Source organism: Mesoplodon bidens (assembly GCF_964165515.1).
Source record: "Mesoplodon bidens genome assembly, chromosome: 10".
In the NCBI taxonomy this organism is placed as follows: Eukaryota; Metazoa; Chordata; class Mammalia; order Artiodactyla; family Ziphiidae; genus Mesoplodon; species Mesoplodon bidens.
Window position 1 is genome coordinate 92,489,193 of NC_138172.1, and position 20,878 is coordinate 92,510,070.

At 39.7% G+C, this 20,878-nt stretch overlaps 1 protein-coding gene across 1 annotated transcript in view; it reads right to left on the reverse strand.

The window, feature by feature from the left end:
• Positions 1–4,346: 4,346 nt before the first annotated feature.
• Positions 4,347–20,878, reverse strand: part of STMND1 (stathmin domain containing 1) — a gene marked incomplete at its 5' end in the record, with an annotated part of 36,272 nt that continues 19,740 nt past the window's right edge. The window contains 4 exon segments of the mRNA XM_081247415.1: positions 4,347–4,596; positions 4,600–4,776; positions 5,491–5,635; positions 19,398–19,536. Coding sequence (XP_081103541.1) covers positions 4,492–4,596; positions 4,600–4,776; positions 5,491–5,635; positions 19,398–19,536 — 566 coding nt within the window. The 3' untranslated portion in view covers positions 4,347–4,491.

A 20,878-nucleotide genomic window follows, 5' to 3' on the forward strand; every position in this document is an offset into this window, starting at 1 on the left:
TTTACTCACCAACTTATAAAAAAACAGAAACAGAAATGTGTTATGACTGGCTTTAAGGATGAGAATCCCTAAACACATAACAGGGAAACTAAACAATGTTACATCAAAAATGATACTGTAGGGCTTCCCTGGTGGCGCAGTGGTTGAGAGTCCGCCTGCCGATGCAGGGGACATGAGTTCGTGCCCCGGTCCGGGAAGATCCCACATGCTGCGGAGCGGCTGGGCCCGTGAGCCATGGCCGCTGAGCCTGCGCGTCCGGAACCTGTGCTCCACAACGGGAGAGGCCACAACAGCGAAAGGCCGGCGTATCACAAAAATAAAACAAACAAAAAAAAAGAATGATACTGTGGGAGCAGATTTATTTACACGAAAAGATATTGTACTTTTGAGTGAAAAAAGCAAGTTACAAAACAGTTTATGTTGTATTAGTCCATTTATGCGAGGAAAAAAGTTACAGTACCTGCAGAATGTTCCCATTAGTTTTCTTGGTAGGAGGGGAAAATGTTGGATTCTTGGTGTTTTTTGATTCTTATGTTTTTCAGTGCATATTTCCTATAACATATTACTTACGGGCTTCATAAAAATTAAAACAAAGAGGTGGCTATTATTTTTAAGAAGCAAATACAAGTGACACAGAGAGACCGTAAGGGTCATCTCCCATTGTTTATTTTAAAAGAATGCCCTTTATCGATCTCCTGAGACAAAATTTCCACCATCCTACAGGAAGGCGCTGTATACACAGGTTATATGGGTGCAAAAGTGATCTATCTGCTGACACACCGTAGCATTATATATCTTTAGAATGCAGCATTTACTGTATAATTACTCCTTCAAATACGAGCTATTTACTGATAATGAAATAACAAAGACAGAAATAGGCACAGTCATAAATTACTGGTAGTCACTATACCAACACCCTATAATAAATTCTATTTTTGTCCTTGTGATTGCAAATTTTCTTTTGTTAACATAAGAATCTTACATTGTGTATCTTTTAAATATATGTGATATATTTTTAAATACTCCTTTTAAATATTATTTTAAATAAATATGTTATCCGTAAGTTTTTTTCCCCCAGAAAAACTAGATATCAAAGTACCTTTTATTAGACACAGCAAGGCCATCTATCACAAGGAGATCAATACAAGGCATGTTCTCAGCCGCCCTCAATTCAAATGCTTACAAAGATGTTTATCTAATCCCATCTCTGACTCATAACTTTCCTGAAGGTTGTGGTTTGGTTTTAATTGAAGTATGCTGGTGATGTTCAAAACTTTGTTTTAAGAATGAGAAAACCAATTATGTTATTTCAATAGATAAAATTAACATTATTCCCAGAGGCAATATTTTAGAAATCTCAATCCTTTAACGTTCAGTGTGAATCATCTTTAAAAAAGAAAGAAAGTTGATCATGGAAAAATGTCACATTTACATTTGAAGTTGTTGGTTTTGTTTTGTTTTGTCTGTTCGTTTTTTAAAGTTTGCAGAGATGGGGTTAATGGCTCATTAGAGGCAGAGTGGATTCAAAAACAAGCCTCCTGCCCAGTTGATGCTAATGGCTCTGGGAAGGTGGGAAGTGCCTACAGTCTCTGAGCCTCCTCTTCACCCTTAAACCCTGAGAAGGTTTTACAAGTAGTAACACGCCTAAGGTTTTAGGGCAGTTCCCAGAATCCAGGTGACTCATCATCCCTCCATCCTGTTAAAATGGATGGTCTTGCTAAGAAAATATATGGCTGATCGTTTAGGGTGTGTTACGGCATCATGTTTCACTCTATATATAGAGAGAGAAGTTTTCAAGCCAGGGTATCAGTGATAATGCTCACATCTACACTGTATATATTTTAACTCAATAAACATGTCTTCCAAGCCACTATAAATAGCATAAGCAAGAGCATAAGATTTCAAGAGAAAGTGTTATTTGGGTATTTAGCAAGTTTGAGGATTGATTTAACTTACAAGAATTACTAAAATTTGAACTGAATGTCCTTTTGGTCATTTAAATTTTATTATTTGCAGAGACCTGAATGATAGTCCAACTTTTCCTAAGTGTCCCAGTACAATCATTTTGTACTAGTAAATCATCAGCTGATCTAATATTTCATAAGACTGGCACATGCCACCACGAGATCATCTCCATAGCAAAAGCAACGGACAGATGAAAAACATCATGTTGCCCACGTAGGATTTTATATAAATAATATGTTATAAATATTGCAGCATATTCGAGTTTGCACAGTACTTTTAAACATTATTTCGTTTAGTATAATTCCGGGAAAATGGCGATCCCAAATTAACATATACAGTAAGTCCCCTACATATGAACGAGTTCTGTTCCGAGAGCGCATTGGTTAAGTCCAATTTGTTCATAAGTCCAACAAAGTTAGCCTAGGTACCCAACTAACACAATCGGCTAAATAGTACTGTATTGTAATAGGTTTATAATACTTTTCACACAAGTAATCCATAAAAAACAAAAAGTAAAGAAAACATTTTTAATCTTACAGTACAGTACCTTGAGAAGTACAGTCCAACAGCTGGCATACAGGGGCTGGCATTGAGTGAACAGGCAAGAAGAGGTACCGACTGGAGGAGGGAGAGGAGGTGGGAGGTGGTAGAGCTGAAGGATCGTCAGCAACAGGAGACGGAGGGCAAGCTGCAGTTTCACTCACTCCTGACACTGATGGAACGCATGTTCACATCTTTGAAAGCTCTCAACTAGACGGTTCGTATGCAGCGGACTTACTGTAAGGTAAAAGAGGTCCAGGGAGCCTAAAGGACTTTCCAAGGTACCGCTGTAAGAAGTAGACTGGTTCTTAAAGGTTTGGGTTCTGGAATGAGTTTGGAAAGAAGCACCCTCCACCACCACCATCATACCTCACTGCTGCAGGACTCCTCAGTCCTACGAAGATGAGGTGTCCATTTGCAACATCCCAAAGGGAATGTACAAACAGGAGGTGCCCAGTGGTCTTCTGCTCAAATCAGCACTGCCATGGGTTCCCAGGGAAACAAGCCATCTCCTGGGACTGTCCTCCAGCTTCTGGAGGATATAGGGGTATACTGATTTATCCACAGAAGAAACACTTACACACCATGTATCACGTGCCATTCACTTTCTAAGGTACAAAACTGCAACCATGATCAAGACAGACCCATCCTCCGTCCTATTAGAACTGACACATCTACCAGTAAAGATGGACACGCACCCGGTAATTCCAAAAGAGGGTGGCAAGTGCGGCACTGAGTAATCTGGGCTGTCAAAAGGCAACTATGAGAGAGGGCCACCAACCCAGGCCAGGGGCTTCAGAGGAAGTGCTGTCTGAGTGGAGACGTGAGAAACAAGAAGGCATCAGGCAAGTAAAGCAGTGAGACGGGGAGAGGGGAAGGAGGGAACAGCATGTGCAAAGGCGCAGAGGCTAGGGAATGTGCTGAGTGTGACGAGCTAGAAGGTCAGCAGGAGTGAGTCATGAAAGCTGAGGGTCTTACCAGTCAGAAGAAGAAGGCTGGACTTTACCTTGACCATAAAAGAGAACCAACAAAGGGTTTCAGCAGAAGACCCTTGAATAGGGACTTCCCTGGTGGTCCAGCAGTTAAGACTGTGTGTTCCCAATGCAGAGGGCCTGGGGTTCGATCCCTGGTCAGGGAACTAGATTTCACGTGCCACAGTGAAGATCCCGCATGCCACAACAAAGACCCGGCACAGCCAAATAAAGAAATAAGTATCAAAAAATAAAAAAGAAGACGGTTGGAGTAATACTAAGAAGACTGTTGTAGTAATATAACTGAATAATGGTCGGCTGGTCTGAACAGGTAATGACAGGGAAAAGTATGAAAAGGGATGCAAGAGGTCTTCATAGAATGTAGACTCATAAGACCTGATAACTTTTTCATTTTTTCATATGAAGAAAACTCCATACTTCATTTAATTCTGAGAAGTGGATATTGCTTCCTTAGGCTATATGGATGAAACTATAATTCAACCAACTTCAGGATATTGCTTTAATCACACCACAACACAACACAAAGAGAATTAGAAAAAAACACACCTAAACATAGAGCATAAGAAGCATACAGATCATTAAAATACTTAACACAAATCCATACAACTTGTCTTAAAGGACCCTCAGAGGGTAGACACAGCCAAGGGGCAGGAGCCAAAAAGAAGGATTTCATTTGGCACGAATACATTAATGGAAGCTGAAAGGTGCTCATAAATGAAAGACATTTTCACATGTTTGAAGCCACATTGAAGGAGAATGACAACTTTATAAAACCAAAGCTAGTCAAATCTTCCTCTTCTTTTTTTTAAGCTAACATAGCCATTTGGTTTACTCAGCTAAGTTCCAGCCCAGGCAGCTCGCATAATCATTCCTAAATCCAAGGCACATCCCAGTGGGTGAGGGGTCAGAGTGTCAAAGAAAACATGAGACATAGTAAGAAAGTCACACCTGGGGGAAAGGATGCCTTTTCACGAAATTCACATAAAACGGCTCATTAGAATACATCATCTGCTTGGTTGTAAGACATGTCTGACTCCACGACCCCGATACCTTCGTACCTGTAGTTTCTATCATTTGAGGTTGTATGACGTTTACTCTTCTACCTTTTCAACAGCTTTCCTTCCGGCAGGTCAGAGGGTTCAAACGCGGCACAACTCACCGTTTTAAGTCCTTTGGCAAATGGAGCCTCCTTCCCACCCGCTTCAGCTGAATCTGAATGATGGGCTGGGGGCAGAAGTCGGTCACTCCGCAGCCTTTTTCTTATTTCTTCTTCTTTAGTCTGAAAAGCAGTATTAAAGAGTATTAAAACGAGTCCGAGGGACTTTCTCCAAGTTCTCGTTACTACTGCCTGTAATGAACATGCCTGGCTTCCCTATTTCATTATGCAATCGTTCGACAAGCAGAGGTTGAGGAATTACTGTTGAAGAAGACAGAGCTAGCCGCCAGCCCCCACCCCATACCCTCCAGACACCCTCCAGACATACCCTCACAGGGCTATGATCTGTCCTTTCTCTCTGAGAGGCCGAGTAGAGACACGGAAGTAGAGGCTGTCAGACCAGAGCTGTGAAGACTGGTTCCGGCAGAAGGGCAAACAGAGGGTTTATGGGGACCACGCGTGTGTAAATGTTGCAGAAGTTGTCTGAGGGTCTGCACGGCCTCCTCTCATCTCCCATCCTCCACCTGGGACCTCCTGCCACCACTGGCCCCAACTGAAGTTCCTCTTTTTTTTTAATAGGAAAAAAACACCATACTTAATTCTCAGAAGTGGATATTGCTTCCTTAGGCTACAGGGATGAAACTGTAATTCAACCAACTTCAAGAGAGTGCTGCATTTCTTCACCACACAAAGAGAACTTTAAAAAACTAAACATACAGCATAGGAAGCATAGAGATCACTAAAAGAATACAATCCACGCAATCTGTCTTAAAGCTGGCGACTGGAGAGGATGCGCGCATTTCAGAGGCAGCGCCCCTCACGCGAGACCTGGGCTACCTTCCTGCACTCCTCCACTGCCTGCATCTTCTCTTCTATGTCCTTCATCATGAAATCTTTTACTTCCTTTTTGATTTTAAGTTTTTTCAGCCTGGCTGGTGGCTTTCTCAGCAGCTTCTCAGTTGTGCTTACGTGCAGAAAGACACTTTTTATTTTTTATTTATTTATTTATTTATTTTTGCGGTACGCGGGCCTCTCACTGTTGTGGCCTCTCCCGTTGCGGAGCACAGGCCCTGGACGCACAGGCTCAGCGGCCATGGCTCACGGGCCTAGCCGCTCCGTGCAGCATGTGGGATCTTCCCGGACCAGGGCACGAACCTGTGTCCCCTGCATCGGCAGGCGGATTCTCAACCACTGCACCACCAGGGAAGCCCAGAAAGACACTTTTTAAAATGCAGAAACAAATGTATTTATTAGCAGAGGAGAAAGATAAGAGAGAGAGAATAAACATTGTTTAAGGTTTTAGTCCTAAAAATCTTAACAGATTTTTGGATAGATTTGTAAAAACAAATTACGTGAAAACTGGTAACAATTGAACTCATCCCTAAAGACTTTATGCCTGGTAACAACAGAACTAATTCCTAAAGAAAAAATATCTATTAGATGTCTAGGAAAAAACAAGCTATTATCAAAAAACATGAAAGAAACATGCAGTGATGGAGGAGGGCTCTTGAAAAGTAAAAAAAAAACCTGGAGAACAAATACAAGATGGGAAAAGGTGGCGAATGAATGATGCATTTGTAGTTCAAGGTAAAAAGTTAAACCCCATGATTTTATAATATTCCATAAGCTACAAGTGACTTTCATTTGGGGTCGAGATTAGTTTTAGGACTTTTGGTCCTGTGAAGGAGAGAATTAACACTGGTCTTTGCTGTCAGTACTTTACAAATGTTTTCATGACAATAGAAAAAAACCCATACTATTTCCTGATTGACTACCCTTTATGTGTTTAGAGCAGTGATAATGACTTTGATTATAATTTCTAGTTATTAAAAAAAGTTAAACTGTTGTAAAGGGTTTGTAAAGTTTAATTTTTATTTTATTTTATTTTTTTATTATTATTTTTTTTTTGCGGTACGCGGGCCTCTCACTGTTGTGGCCTATCCCATTGCAGAGCACAGGCTCCGGACGCGCAGGCTCAGCGGCCATGGCTCACGGGCCCAGCCGCTCCGCGGCATGTGGGATCCTCCCGGACCGAGGCACGAACCTGTGTCCCCTGCATCGGCAGGCAGATTCTCAACCAGTGCGCCACCAGGGAAGCCCTAAAGTTTAATTTTTAAAAATTGGTTTTTTAAAATAATATACCTTGGTTATAAAAAATTTAAAATGATACAGAAATAGTCCCCTAATTCTCTGTTTAACCAGCTGGCCCCCAATCCCACTCAGCAGCATGAACCATTTTAAAGAGTTTGGTGTGTGTCCTTCCAGACATTCTCTGTGCACATATATCTATATACACATATATTAACAGTGCATCTGTCATGTTCAACCAATCAATGGGATTATACCATATACACTGTTTTGCAATTTACTTTCTTCATTTAATATGGACATCTTTCTAGGTCAGTATATAGAGTTATTAAACTGTCTTAATGAACACCAAGCCTTCATTATAAAATGAACCAAAACAGGCAGACCTCATTTAATTGTGCTTCACAGATATTTTTGTTTTTTTTTTACAAATTGAAGATCTGTGGCAACCTTGCGTCGACCAAGTCTATTGGCGCCATTTTTCCAACAGTGTTTGCTCACTTTATGTCTCTGTGTCACATTTTGGTAATTCTTGCAGTATTTCAAATTTTTTCGTTATTATTGTATTTGTTATGGTGATCAGTGATCTTTGATGCTACTATTGCAAACCAATAATGACTCGATGAAAGCTCAGATGATGGTTAGCATTTTTTAGCAATATAAGTATTTTTAAATTAAGATCTGAACATTGTTTTATTAGACATAATACTACTGGACATTTACCAGGCTACATTATAGTGTAAAGATAACTTTTATATGCCCTGGGAAACCAAAAAGTTCATGTGACTCGATTTATTGTGATATTTGCTTTATTGCAGTGGCCTGGAACCGAACCCGCAATATCTCCAACTAGGTACGCCTGTATTGTTCTAGATAATTTCTCCAAAGACTTGTAAAGACAAAGGAGCTATTGATATCCATTGTCATATCGAAAAGACTGTCTCTTCAGATTGCAATACTGTAGTTACTGAGAAAGTAAATCACACAAAGAGAGACAGGTCAGCATAGCAGGAAAGGGTACCAGATCCAGACACATACAGCCCTGGGTTTGAATCCTGGCTTGGTCATGGTGTGGCTTTGCATGAATTCTTAAACTCTGTAAGCCTTCCCTTCCTCATTTATAAAATAGGTTTTATTTCACAGGATTTTTTTTTAGAAAAAAGTGGAAAATCTTTGCCAACTTGGTCTAGCAGCCAGATCGCTGCTCTGGTTGAGGCACTGACTGGTGCATCTCTCCTGCCACATCTGGCACAGAGAAGCGAGGCCCAGCCACCAGTGGTCAGAACAGAGCAGGTAGTGGGATGGGCCACGACCCTGGATCAGTCAGGGGAGGAGTGGTGCCTGCCGAATTGGCGTGCCAGGGTCGGCCGAGACGCAGCCCCTAGGGATTTCCAGGTGATAGTGCGAACTCTGCGGGCAAAGGAGGGTGGGCAGGAGGGCGCCCACCCCATAGTCAAGGAGTACTGGGATGTACAGCCTGTAGGAGAGTAGGAAGAGGCAGGAGAAGAGGAGGAGAGAGTTGGACAAGGAGGAGGAGAGATGAGGGAAAGGATGAGAATTATGTGGACCAAGAGGAAGAGGAGGACGATCCTCCTGAGGGCAATGCACTAGATTCTGCTGCTGATTTTAAATTGGGATATTTTTTCCGCCAACTTATGATCCCAAAGTCCGTATGGTTCTAAAGAAGAGAGTGAATATCAATATGAAAACGCTGATGAAGAGGAAGAGGATGGAAATGAAAAACCAGAAGGACTTAAAATGGATATGGTCTCAGCAGAGGGCAGCTCTGGAGAATACAGTTGGAAGGCATAAAAAGAAATGGACAGCAAAAGAAAAGATGAATTTGTTCTTCATGGGTATTCTAGTTTTCATTAGCCCAAAATACCCATTTTATTTCAAAGTTCAACACCCCAAAATGATATTAACTGACATCTGACTTTACTCTTACCTTTTAGAGATAAATTTAACAGTTATTGTTCACATTGAAAATAAAAGCTTGTTTGAAATGAAAAAAATAAATAAATAAAGAGGAAAGTATACAGTAGCCACTCAATAAACGGTAATTACTTATTCAGTGAAAGCAGTGACTTTTTTCAATGACAGCACAGAGAATCAGAACCAAATACAGTTTTTGTCATGAAGGGGAGAAATAAGACTCAGAATCACAGGGGCCAGCAGGCAGGAGGCCTGGGCTGTTTAACCCCGGGTCTACTGCTAATACCCACTGTGTGACCTGACACAAAGCACTTCTCTTTGGACTCACTTTTCTCAAAATTATACGATATACACTCCTCTGCAATTTGCTGAGGATGGCTAAGGTTCCTTCCAGCTTTAAAATCTATGATCCTTGGAAAGAATCCTTCTAAAGGATAAACATTTATTAAAGTTCTGGTTCAGTTGCAGCCTTCAGACACTTTCATGTGATGAGAAAATTTTCACTACAGGAAAACTGGGAGATGTTTTTCAAAGCAAGTTCCCCCTCCCCCATCCTTGTGTTATTTTTTATGATAATTGGCTTTTAGGCTCCCTGCTGACAAAAGCCATCTGCTGAAAAGACTGGGACATGCTTGCTATGGAGGCTCAACTATAGAGATACTGTGAAATTAGGATGAAACAGTTTTTTGGGGAAGTTCACTCATAGAGGGCTAACAGAGAATGGAATAGTCATCTAAGATCCAATAAGGCAAGTCTCCATCAGGCTTACATAGGAGTCTGAGCCTTGATTTACATCATGAGATCAACAGTTTCAAGAGAGCTTGGGCTTTCTGGTTTGGGTGACCTCTTCCTGTGGCTTTATCCCAAAATGACGCATAAGAAATCATGTACTTCCTTTCCCTTGTGGAAGTTAATCCTACCTGTGCAGCCCTTGTCCTTTCTTGAGTTTGACACTTTAAAGAAAAGCATTGAAAGACCTGAGGAAAGCTATCTGTATTCTTTACCACTGGATTTTATAAAGTCAGGAGTTACCAGTTGTTGGCACTTAAAAAATGACAGCATTATATGATCACATAATACGTAGAGAGGTACTACCCACAGAAACTCTAAAAAAAAAATTAACTTTAAAACCTATAGAAGTTACTAGTTCAATTATTCTCTTTAAGAACACCAGCAGGGGATGGAACAACCAAAGATGCTGTGATAAGAAGGGGATCTCGTTTCTAGCCAACCTGCTTGTATACATTACTTCTTGCGTACACTGTGTCTTCCTCAGAGCTTTCCTAGTTAATTATTGACCCACAGATAAACCTACCCTGGCTATGTTCTCTTAAGAGGAGTCTTGTGCATAGAATAAGCCAAAGTTTCTCACAACAGATCTGTCACTCCTGCTCTGCCACTGTCAAGACCTCCTAAGATGGTCACTCTGAGCGTTAGCTGCCATTCTTTTGTCTTTACCCTGGTCAACTTCCTCCTCCTTCAAAGACTCCCCAGGAGGTTGAGCAAATAATGTTACAGACTCCGATACACTGTCAACAAACTCCCTAACTGCACTGAAGGTTATCAAGGACAGAGGTTGCCTGGAAACGGGAATCAACTTGGACTAGAGACAGAAGGGATCAGTAGAGGATTGAGAGTCTTGTGTAGGGAAACCCAGAACGTGAGAAATGAGTTTGGATGAAAAACACCTAAAGTGGATAATACCTATGTGGATAAATGAGAGCCACTCCCATCTCTTTAAAGAGATCTGTACCAATCCATACATGTATTTACATGTGTATATAAAACTAATATACATTTATAATACAGCCACTGGAGTCTCAGTAGAATGTTTTAAAATATACTGGAAGATTCACTTAGTCTGATAATTTAGCTTCTTAACATCGTATTACTTACATACCATTATAATTCTTTCTGAGTGAGCGTAACATCTATTAGCGCGAATGTGCTTGCAGGCAGGTTACCCAGAGGGGCTATGGAATGGCTGTAGTACTGGCTAAAAAGCAGATGATGAAAAAAGATTAAGAAAAAAGATGATAGGGGGCCCTGGGGACACAGATACTGCTGTGGATTTCTAGGAAGAGACTAGCTCATAGGGGAGTCCCCTTTTCAGCATCCTTTATTATATTTCACTCTAAATGATAACTGAATTAAAGATAACAACCTGGCTAAGACAGGGACAGATCTATGTCTAAAATTCCCTTGTATTTATATATAATATTGGTCTACATACGGAGCCTTGTTTTTAAGTATTCTCACTTCTATTCTGTTTTTTTCTCATAATATTTCACTTAAAGTTTTTTTTTAAAGCAATGAAGAAATGGTGTTCACATGTCTGATTGGATTCATCATATTGTAGTATCTGCTGACATTAACATCCCTTTTTCTGACTATCCCCTTTTTGTATCCTTTGGCTCTTTGTTTCTTAGTTAAAAGTATTAACTGTCTCATAATATTTTCATTTTCAGTCCTTCAATATTCATTCTCATCTTTTTGTATTGGCCTCAAAACTTTCCCCCGAATATCCAAGACATCTGGTGTCTGACACACATGTTCTCAGCTACACCTGGATTGAAAGAGACTTTACCTGTGACACTGAGCAATTATCTCTCTTCATTTCCATACGCTTCCTGGGTATCACCTTAGTCCTATAGTGAACACGTGTTCTATTTTCAGGAATATTTTAGGACTCTCTTTCACAGTGAATGGGGAATTTCAGTTTCGAAAGCTTTAACCCTTCCCAGCTTGATAATGAATTTGAGGGCTGGGTGTACATTTTTATTGAAACTTCATGGCAGTGGTTCTCAGCCTGGGCTGCCCACTGGAATCACCTGGGAGCTTTCAAAAGCAACACATTCTGGGCCCACCCCAAGCCACTGGTCCCAGGAGTTTTGAAAGTTTCCTGGGTGACGCAAAGGTACAGGTTAAGGACTGCACTGGGCAATAAGGTGCACAGCTGTGCATTACAGCTCCGGCCTGTTGCAAGTCTGACTTTTGTTGGCCATCCTGGTCCAATTCCAAAGCAAAAAAAAGAAAAAAAGAACTGTGTTATTCTTGCCTACCTTTGCAGTCCTGTCACATTTAAATCCTTTTGAGAACACTCCACCTACGCCCCTGACAACCATTCTATTTCTACATAATACGAATATGATCACAGTCTTCATCTTTGGCTCTCTTAATGATGTTACTGAAAGTCAAGCCTGTAGTTTTCATTTCTTAATAGATACGTTTCCTTCACAGTGTAGCTTATATTAATTGACCTTGCTGGTGCCCTTGCAAGGTCCGAGTCTGAATTCTTTCATCTCTGGCACTGGAATCACTGAAAAATGTTTTAATGTTACTCCCACTGACGTGAGCATCAAGGGCCCATAGCATGTCTCTTCAGAAGGCTTGCTTAGCTACTGAATGTTCCCACAATCTATCCTCCTCCAGATGGCTTTCCAGTCTTTTTTTTTTTGAATTTTATTTTATTTATTATTCCATACAGCAGGTTCTTATTAGTCATCAATTTTATACACATCAGTGTATACATGTCAATCCCAATCTCCCAACTTATCACACGCCCACACACCCCCGCCACTTTCCCCCACTGGTGTAGATACATTTGTTCTCTAAATCCGTGTCTCAATTTCTACTCTGCAAACCAGTTGAGCTGTACCATTTTTCTAGGTTCCACATATATGCGTTAATACATGGTATTTGTTTTTCTCTGACTTACTTCACTCTGTATGACAGTCTCTAGATTCATCCATGTTTCTACAAATAACTCAATTTCATTCCTTTTCATGGCTGAGTAATATTCCATTGTATATATGTATCACATCTTCTTTATCCATTTGTCTGTCGATCGGCATTTAGGTTGCTTCCATGACCTGGCTATTCTAAATAGTGCTGCAATGAATATTGGGGCACATGTGTCTTTTTTTTTTTTTTGCGGTACACAGGCCTCTCACTGTTGTGACCTCTCCCATTGCGGAGCACAGACTCCGGACGCACAGGCTCAGTGGCCATGGCTCACAGGCCCAGCCGCTCCACGGCATGTGGGATCTTCCCGGACTGGGGCACGAACCCATGTCCCCTGCATCGGCAGGCGGACTCTCAACCACTGCACCACCAGGGAAGCCCCACATGTGTCTTTTTGAAGTATGGTTTTCTCTGGGTATATGCCCAGCTGTGGGATTCCTGGGTCATATGGTAATTCTATTTTTAGTTTTCTATGGAACATCCATACTGTTCTCCATAGTGGCTGTATCAATTTACATTCCCACCAACAGTGCAAGAGGGTTCCCTTTGCTCCACACCCTCTCCAGCATTTGTTGTTTGCAGATTTTCAGATGATGCCCATTCTAACTGGTGTGAGGTGATACCTCATTGTAGTTTTGATTTGCATTTCTCTAATAATTAGTGATGTTGAGCAGCTTTTCATGTGCTTCTTGGCCATCTGTATGTCTTCTTTGGAGAAATGTCTATTTAGGTCTTCTGCCCATTTTTGGATTGGGTAGTTTTTTAAATATTGAGCTGCATGAGCTGTTTATATATTTTGGAGATTAATCCTTTGTCCGTTGATTCATTTGCAAACATTTTCTCCCATTCTGAGGGTTGTCTTTTTGTCTTGTTTGTAGTTTCCTTTGCTTTGTAAAAGCTTTGAAGTTTCATTAGGTCCCATTTGTTTATTTTTGTTTTTATTTCCATTACTCTAGGAGGTGGATCAAAAAAGATCTTGCTGTGATTTATGTCAAAAAGTGTTCTTCCGGGGCCTCCCTGGTGGCGCAGTGGTTGAGAGTCCGCCTGCCGATGCAGGGGATACGGGTTCGTGCCCCGGTCTGGGGGGATCCCATATGCCGCGGAGCGGCTGGGCCCGTGAGCCATGGCCTCTGGGCCTGCGCGTCCGGAGCCTGTGCTCCGCAACGGGAGAGGCCACGGCAGTGAGAGGCCCGCATACCGTAAAAAGAAAAAAAAAAAAAAAAGTGTTCTTCCTATGTTTTCCTCTAAGAGATTTATAGTGTCCAGTCTTACATTTAGGTCTCTAATCTATTTTGAGTTTATTTTGTGTATGGTGTTAGAGAGTCTTCTAATTTCATTCTTTTACATGTAGCTGTCCACTTTTCCCAGCACCACTTATTGAAGAGACTGTCTTTTCTCCATTGTATATCCTTGCCCCCTTTGTCATAGATTAGTTGACCATAGGTGCGTGGGTTTCTCTCTAGGCCTTCTATCCTGTTCCATTGATCTATATTTCTGTTTATGTGCCAGTACCATATTGTCTTGATTACTGTAGCTTTGTAGTATAGTCTGAAGTCAGAGAGTCTGATTCCTCCAGCTCTGTTTTTTTCCCTTAAGGCTGCTTTGGTTATTTGGGGTCTTTTGTGTCTCCATACAAATTTTAAGATTTTTTGTTCTAGTTCTGTAAAAAATGCCATTGGTAATTTGATAGGGATTGCACTGAATCTGTAGATTGCTTTGGGTAGTATAGTCACTTTCACAATATTGATTCTTCCAATCCAAGAACATGGTATGTCTCTCCATCCATTTGTATCATCTTTAATTTTTTTCATCAGTGTCTTACAGTTTTCTGACTACAGGTCTTTTACCTCCCTAGGTAGGTTTATTCCTAGGTATTTTATTCTTCTTGTTGCAGTGGTAAATAGGAGTGTTTCCTTAATTTCTCTTTCAGGTTTTTCATCGTTAGTGTATAGGAACGCAAGAGATTTCTGTGCATTAATTTTATATCCTGCAACTTTACCAAATTCATTGATTAGCTCTAGTAGTTTTCTGGTGGCATTTTGAGGATTCTCTATGTATACTGTCCTGTCCTCTGCAAACAGTGACAGTTTTACTTCTTCTGTTCCAATTTGTATTCCTTTTATTTCCTTTTCTTCTCTGATTGCTGTGGGTAGGACTTCCAAAACTATGTTGAATAATAGTGGTGAGAGTGGACATCCTTGTCTTGTTCCTGATCTTAGAGGAAATGTTTTCAGTTTTTCACCATTGAGAACGATGTTTGCTGTGAGTTTGTCGTATATGGCCTTTATTATGTTGCGGTAGGTTCCCTCTATGCCCACTTTCTGGAGAGTTTTTTATCATAAACGGGTGTTGAATTTTGTCAATAGCATTTTCTGCATCTATTGAGATGATCATATGGTTTTTATTCTTCAATTTGTTAATATGGGGTATCACATTGATTGATTTGCATATATTGAAGAATCCTTGCATCCCTGGGATAAATCCCACTTGATCATGGTGTATGATCCTTTTAATGTGTTGCTGGATTCCGTTTGCTAGTATTTTGTTGAGGATTTTTGCATCTATATTCATCAGCGATATTGGTCTGTAATTTTCTTTTTTTGTAGTATCTTTGTCTGGTTTTGGCATCAGGGTGATGGTGGACTCATAGAATGAGTTTGGGAGTGTTCCTTCCTCTGCAATTTTTTGGAAGAGTTTCAGAAGGATGGGTGTTAGCTCTTCTCTAAATGTTTGATAGAATTCACCTGTGAAGCCATCTGGTCCTGGACTTCTGTTTGTTGGAAGATTTTTAATCACAGTTTCAATTTCATTACTTGTGATTTGTCTGTTCATATTTTCTATTTCTTCCTGGTTCAGTCTTGGAAGGTTATATCTTTCTAAGAATTTGTCCATTCCTTCCAGGCTGTCCATTTTATTGGCATAGAGTTGCTTGTAGTAGTCTCTTAGGATGCTTTGTATTTCTGTGGTGTCTGTTGTAACTTCTCCTTTTTCATTTCTAATTTTATTGATTTGAGTCCTCTCCCTCTTTTTCTTGATGAGTCTGGCTAATGGTTTATCAATTTTTTTTATCTTCTCAAAGAACCAGCTTTTAGTTTTATTGATCTTTGCTATTATTTTCTTTTGTTCTATTTCATTTATTTCTGCTCTGATCTTGATGATTTCTTTCCTTCTGCTAACTTTGGGTTTTGTTTGTTCTTCTTTCTCTAGTTCCTTTAGGTGTAAGGTTAGATTGTTTATTTGAGATTTTTCTTATTTCTTGAGGTAGGCTTGTATTGCTATAAACTTCCCTCTTAGAACTGCTTTTGCTGCATCCCATACGTTTTGGATCGTTGTGTTTTCATTGTCATTTGTCTCTAGGTATTTTTTGATTTCCTCTTTGATTTCTTCAGTGATCTCTTGGTTATTTAGTAATGTATTGTTTAGCCTCTATGTGTTTGTGTTTTTTACGTTTTTTTCCCTGTAATTGATTTCTAATCTCATAGCATTGTGGTCAGAAAAGATGCTTGATATGATTTCAATTTTCTTAAATTTACTGAGGCTTGATTTGTGACCCAAGATGTGCTCTATCCTGGAGAATGTTCCGTGCGCACTTGAGAAGAAAGTGTAATCTGCTGTTTTTGGATGGAATGTCCTATAAATATCTATTAAATCTATCTGCTCTATTGTGTCATTTAAAGCTTGTGCTTCCTTATTAGTTTTCTGTTTGGGTGATCTGTCCATTGGTGTAAGTGAGATGTTAAAGTCCCCCACTATTACTGTGTTACTGTCAATTTCCTCTTTTAAAGCTGTTAGCAGTTGCCTTATGTATTGAGGGGCTCCTAGGTTGGGTGCATATATATTTATAATTGTCACATCTTCTTCTTGGAGTGATCCCTTGGTCATTATGTAGTGTCCTTCCTTGTCTCTTGTAACATTCTTCATTTTAAAGTCTATTTTATCTGATATGAATATTGCTACTCCAGCTTTCTTCTGATTTCCATTTGCATGGAATATCTTTTTCCAACCCCTCACTTTCAGTCTGTATGTGTCCCTAGGTCTGAAGTGGGTCTCTTGTAGACAGCATACAGATGGGTCTTGTTTTTGTATCTATTCAGCGCTCCTGTGTCTTTTGGTTGGAGCATTTAATCCTTTCACATTTAAGGTAATTATCAATATGTATGTTCCTATGACCATTTTCTTAATTGTTTTGGGTTTGTTTTTTGCAGGTCCTTTTCTTCTCTTGTGTTTCCCACTTAGAGAAGTTCCTTTAGCATTTGTTGTAGAGCTGGTTTGGTGGTGCTGAATTCTCTTAACTTTTGCTTGTCTGTAAAGCTTTTGACTTCTCCATCAAATGTGAATGAGATCCTTGCCGGGTAGAGTGATCTTGGTTGTAGGTTCTTCCCTTTCATCACCTTAAATATGTCATGCCACTCCCTTCTGGCTTGTAGAGTTTGTGCTGAGAAATCAACTGTTAACCTTATAGGAGTTCCCTTGTATGTTGTCATTTTTCCCTTGCTGCTTTCAATAATTTTTCTTCGTCTTTAATTTTTGCCAATTTGATTACTATGTGTCTCAGTGTGTTTCTCCTTGGGTTTATCCTGTATGGGACTCTCTGCACTTCCTGGACTTGGGTGGCTATTTCCTTTCCCATGTGAGGGAAGTTTTCGACTATAATCTCTTCAAGTATTTTCTTGGTCCCTTCTCTCTCTCTTCTCCTTCTGGGACACCTATAATGCAAATGTTGTTGCATTAAATGTCGTCCCAGAGGCCTCTTAGGCTGTCTTCATTTCTTTTCATTCTTTTATCTTTATTTTGTTCCGCAGCAGTGAATTCCACCATTCTGTCTTCCAGGTCACTTATCTGTTCTTCTGCCTCAGTTATTCTGCTATTGATTCCTTCTAGTGTAGTTTTCATTTCAGTTATTGTATTGTTCATCTTTGTTTGTTTGTTCTTTAATTCTTCTAGGTCTTTGTTAAACATCTCTTACATCTTCTCGATCTTTGCCTGCATTCTTTTTCCGAGGTCCTGGATCGTCTTCACTATCATTATTCTGAATTCTTTTTCTGGAAGGCTGACTATCTTGACTTCATTTAGTTGTTTTTCTGGTGTTGTATCTTGTTCCTTCATCTGGTACATACCCCTCTGCCTTTTCATCTTGTCTATCTTTCTGTGAATATGGTTTTTAATTCCACAGGCTGTAGGATTGTAGTTCTTTTTGCTTCTGCTCTCTGCACTCTGGTGGATGAGGCTATCTAAGAGGCTTGAGACTCCTGTCTTTTCTTTTTTAATAAATTTATTTATTTATTTATTTTATTTATTCAGCTGCATAGGGTCTTCATTGCTGCACGCGGGCTTTCTCTTGTTGCGGCGAGTGGGGGCTACTCTTTGTTGTGGTGTGCAGGCTTCTCATCGCAGTGGCTTCTCTTGTTGTGGAGCACGGGCTCTAGGTGTGCAGGTTCAGCAGTTGTGGCTCATGGGCTCTAGAGTGCAGGCTCAGGAGTTGTGGCGCATGGGCTTAGCTGCTCCGAGGCATGTGGGATCTTCCCGGAACAGGGATTGAATCCATGTCCCCTGCATTGGCAGGCGGATTCTTAACCACTGCACCACCAGGGAAGTCCCTGTCTTTTCTTTTTGACCCACCTTTTATTTTCTGACCCCCAGCAATTCACCTACAGCGAGAAAAAAAATCTCTCCTTGTCCTTTCCATATTAAAGATGCATCATTTTTTTAGTACTTTTAAGTAAGATAAGTTACTCGAAAATGCCTTGCGTCCTGATAGCTAGCCTTGTGCAAATGTAAATAGTCATTATGTTGGCGTCAGTTTTTCCATTATGTGGTCCATTTTTACCTTCCCCTTCCCCCCAGTTCCTCTTATCATTGGCAGCCTGATAATATCATTCATAAGGCTTAACAAACTTCTTTCCTTGCCAAATACTTTCTGCAGTACTTATTTTTCCTTCTTCAAAAGAAAATGCCACTTTGGCTTTTATTTATGAGTTCTCAGCAAGTCCCACACACAGAGAAGCAAATTACCTTTATTGAAACACTAAGTGACTTGGTCTAGGTGCAAACTTGATTTCACTAATGAATCTTTTTATTCCCTATTGATTGTTTTCCCTACAACACAGGGGACTGGCCACCACTGAGGTGCCTTTGATATAATTTCTGGTCTCAATTTCCATCACTTCTGTTTCTTTCTTTTCTTTCCTATTCATTTTCCCTTAGGCCTCTTTTCTGTGTTATTTTTTCTTTTTATCTTCTTTTCTCTGTCTATACTTTAGGATTACTGGTGCTGCTGGCAAACAGTGGCTTAAAAAGAAACCCAAACCAATGAGAACTAAACAAAACAACAGCAAATCTGCCATCTTCTTCATCAATTTACAAAGAAGTTATTAAAAAGTCAAGAACTCAAGACTTTGGTCACAACAAGTTAAAATCAGGCTACAAATAATGCTCACACTACAGAAAAACAATGATAGATCAGTCAAGATGAATCAACAAAGAAAATTAAGGGTATAACAATTTTTATCATTGTATTTATTACCGCATGGTTGACCTCAGGGTGTGTATATAAATGTATACATGTATCTATTTTAGCTTTGACATTTAGGCCTATTTTCTTATTGGATAAGTCAGGGTTCAGTTTTATATTCACATGCCTAGTACATAGGCAATGTTTAATAAAAACTGCTAAAAGAATGAAGGCATTTTATTCAATGGGGCTTATCATGTCTCAAATTTGGTAAAACCCAAGGTATGTTTCATTGGATTCATTAATCATTAACGATCAGGCAATTCCTGAATCCGTAGAGAAGGATGGTGTGCAGAGGGGTGAGGAGTTTATGGGAGAAAAAACTGGCTTAGATAAATGCCGTAATCTGTACTGTGACACTAAGATGCATATTGGTGGAAAAAATAACTCGTGATCAGTCATATTCTGTTGCTATTTTAACTATAAGCTACTGTTAATTACAGAATTACTTGCCGTGACATCATACGATTCTCCATTTCTAAATACCCTGCTGTGGCTTTGTATTATTCCTTGAACAATTAACTCCTCTAGGATGTCTGATGACTTTTGTTGCTCTCGATTCTCTAAGTGTTGGGGTTTATGGATTAATCCACTGATCACTAGGTCTTCCAAAGGAAAAGAAAAAAGAAGAAAAGAAAAAAGAAATTTAAGCACGAAGATTTTATCAATCAAATGCTAAATACATGCCTTATAAATCATGCTAATTAACTCTTAGTCTCAACACTTGTAGTTAAATATCTGTTTCTACTACAAATCTTTATAATCCTTTGAACTTCAAATCCTTAATGTTCTTACAGAGGATACACATCAACATAATATACTGTTTACTTAGCAGGTCGAGTATTAACATAACAAAAAGTCTTTCTTGTGCTGCTATGTACTACTTTTTTGTTGTAACAACACTTACACACTTGGGTACGATTATACAGGTTCTGTGCAATAATTATGAAGCTAAACCATAGCCACGAATGAGATAGTCTTTCAGTGACTCTGAGTTGCAGTTTGGTTTCTATGCTTTGTATACAAAGGATAAACAGCGTGATGTTGCCAAGAGACTTCTAGTTCTGCAACCCTGAGTTTACAATTACGCCATCTGCTAAATCTACATAAGTAAAAGCATGCCTTTTTGAAAAGAGTCTTTGAACCAAATCAGAACTGGAGTCGAGTGGTAGCTAAATTTTTATTCTAAAAATGGCACTGAAATAGTTTAGAGGGGAGCACTAATGAGAGAGACCGTTCCCATTACAAATCACCCAATTATATAAATAAGCAAGCAAGCATCTGTTTTTACAACCTCATAAAATAAAGGTGCAATGAGGGGTCCTCAGAAATGAGCTCTCTTCTATTTTAAGAAGTCCATTTCATCCAGTGGATGGAATCTTTGTATGAAAATTTCTAAACCCACTGGTTAACAAAGACAGTTTTCATGAATTTGTAATGGGAAGACAGGAAAAACACACACACGCGCGCACACACACACACAAACCAGATGTCTCTCACTTCAGAATATTAACCTTCCTGGTATCAGAGACTTCTCTAATTGCCCACTGCAATTAACTCCAACGAATTTCCTATAGTCTTATCACCTTTCCAGTGCTACGTCTTCCACTCATACACGTGTTTGAAATAGAGTCAGTTCTCATTTTAAAGTGCTCCGTACAGATTTTGGTACAGAGTAGTAAAGCATGGGTGTCAAGGAGGTAAACTAGAAACTAAAAGAACAGAAAAAAAATCAATAAAGAAGAGGTGAATCCTCTTCAAGGAATTAGAATGATTTTTTGGTTAGAAGGTGGGCTTATCTGCAAGGGTCAAAATAATAATAATAATGACCCTTTATTGAGCACTCATGTGCCTGGCACTATATTAAGTACCTTATGTTCTTTGTAAGATCTAATTCAAACATAGATTCTGTGACAGAGGTGTTCGTATCTCTATTTTATACATAAA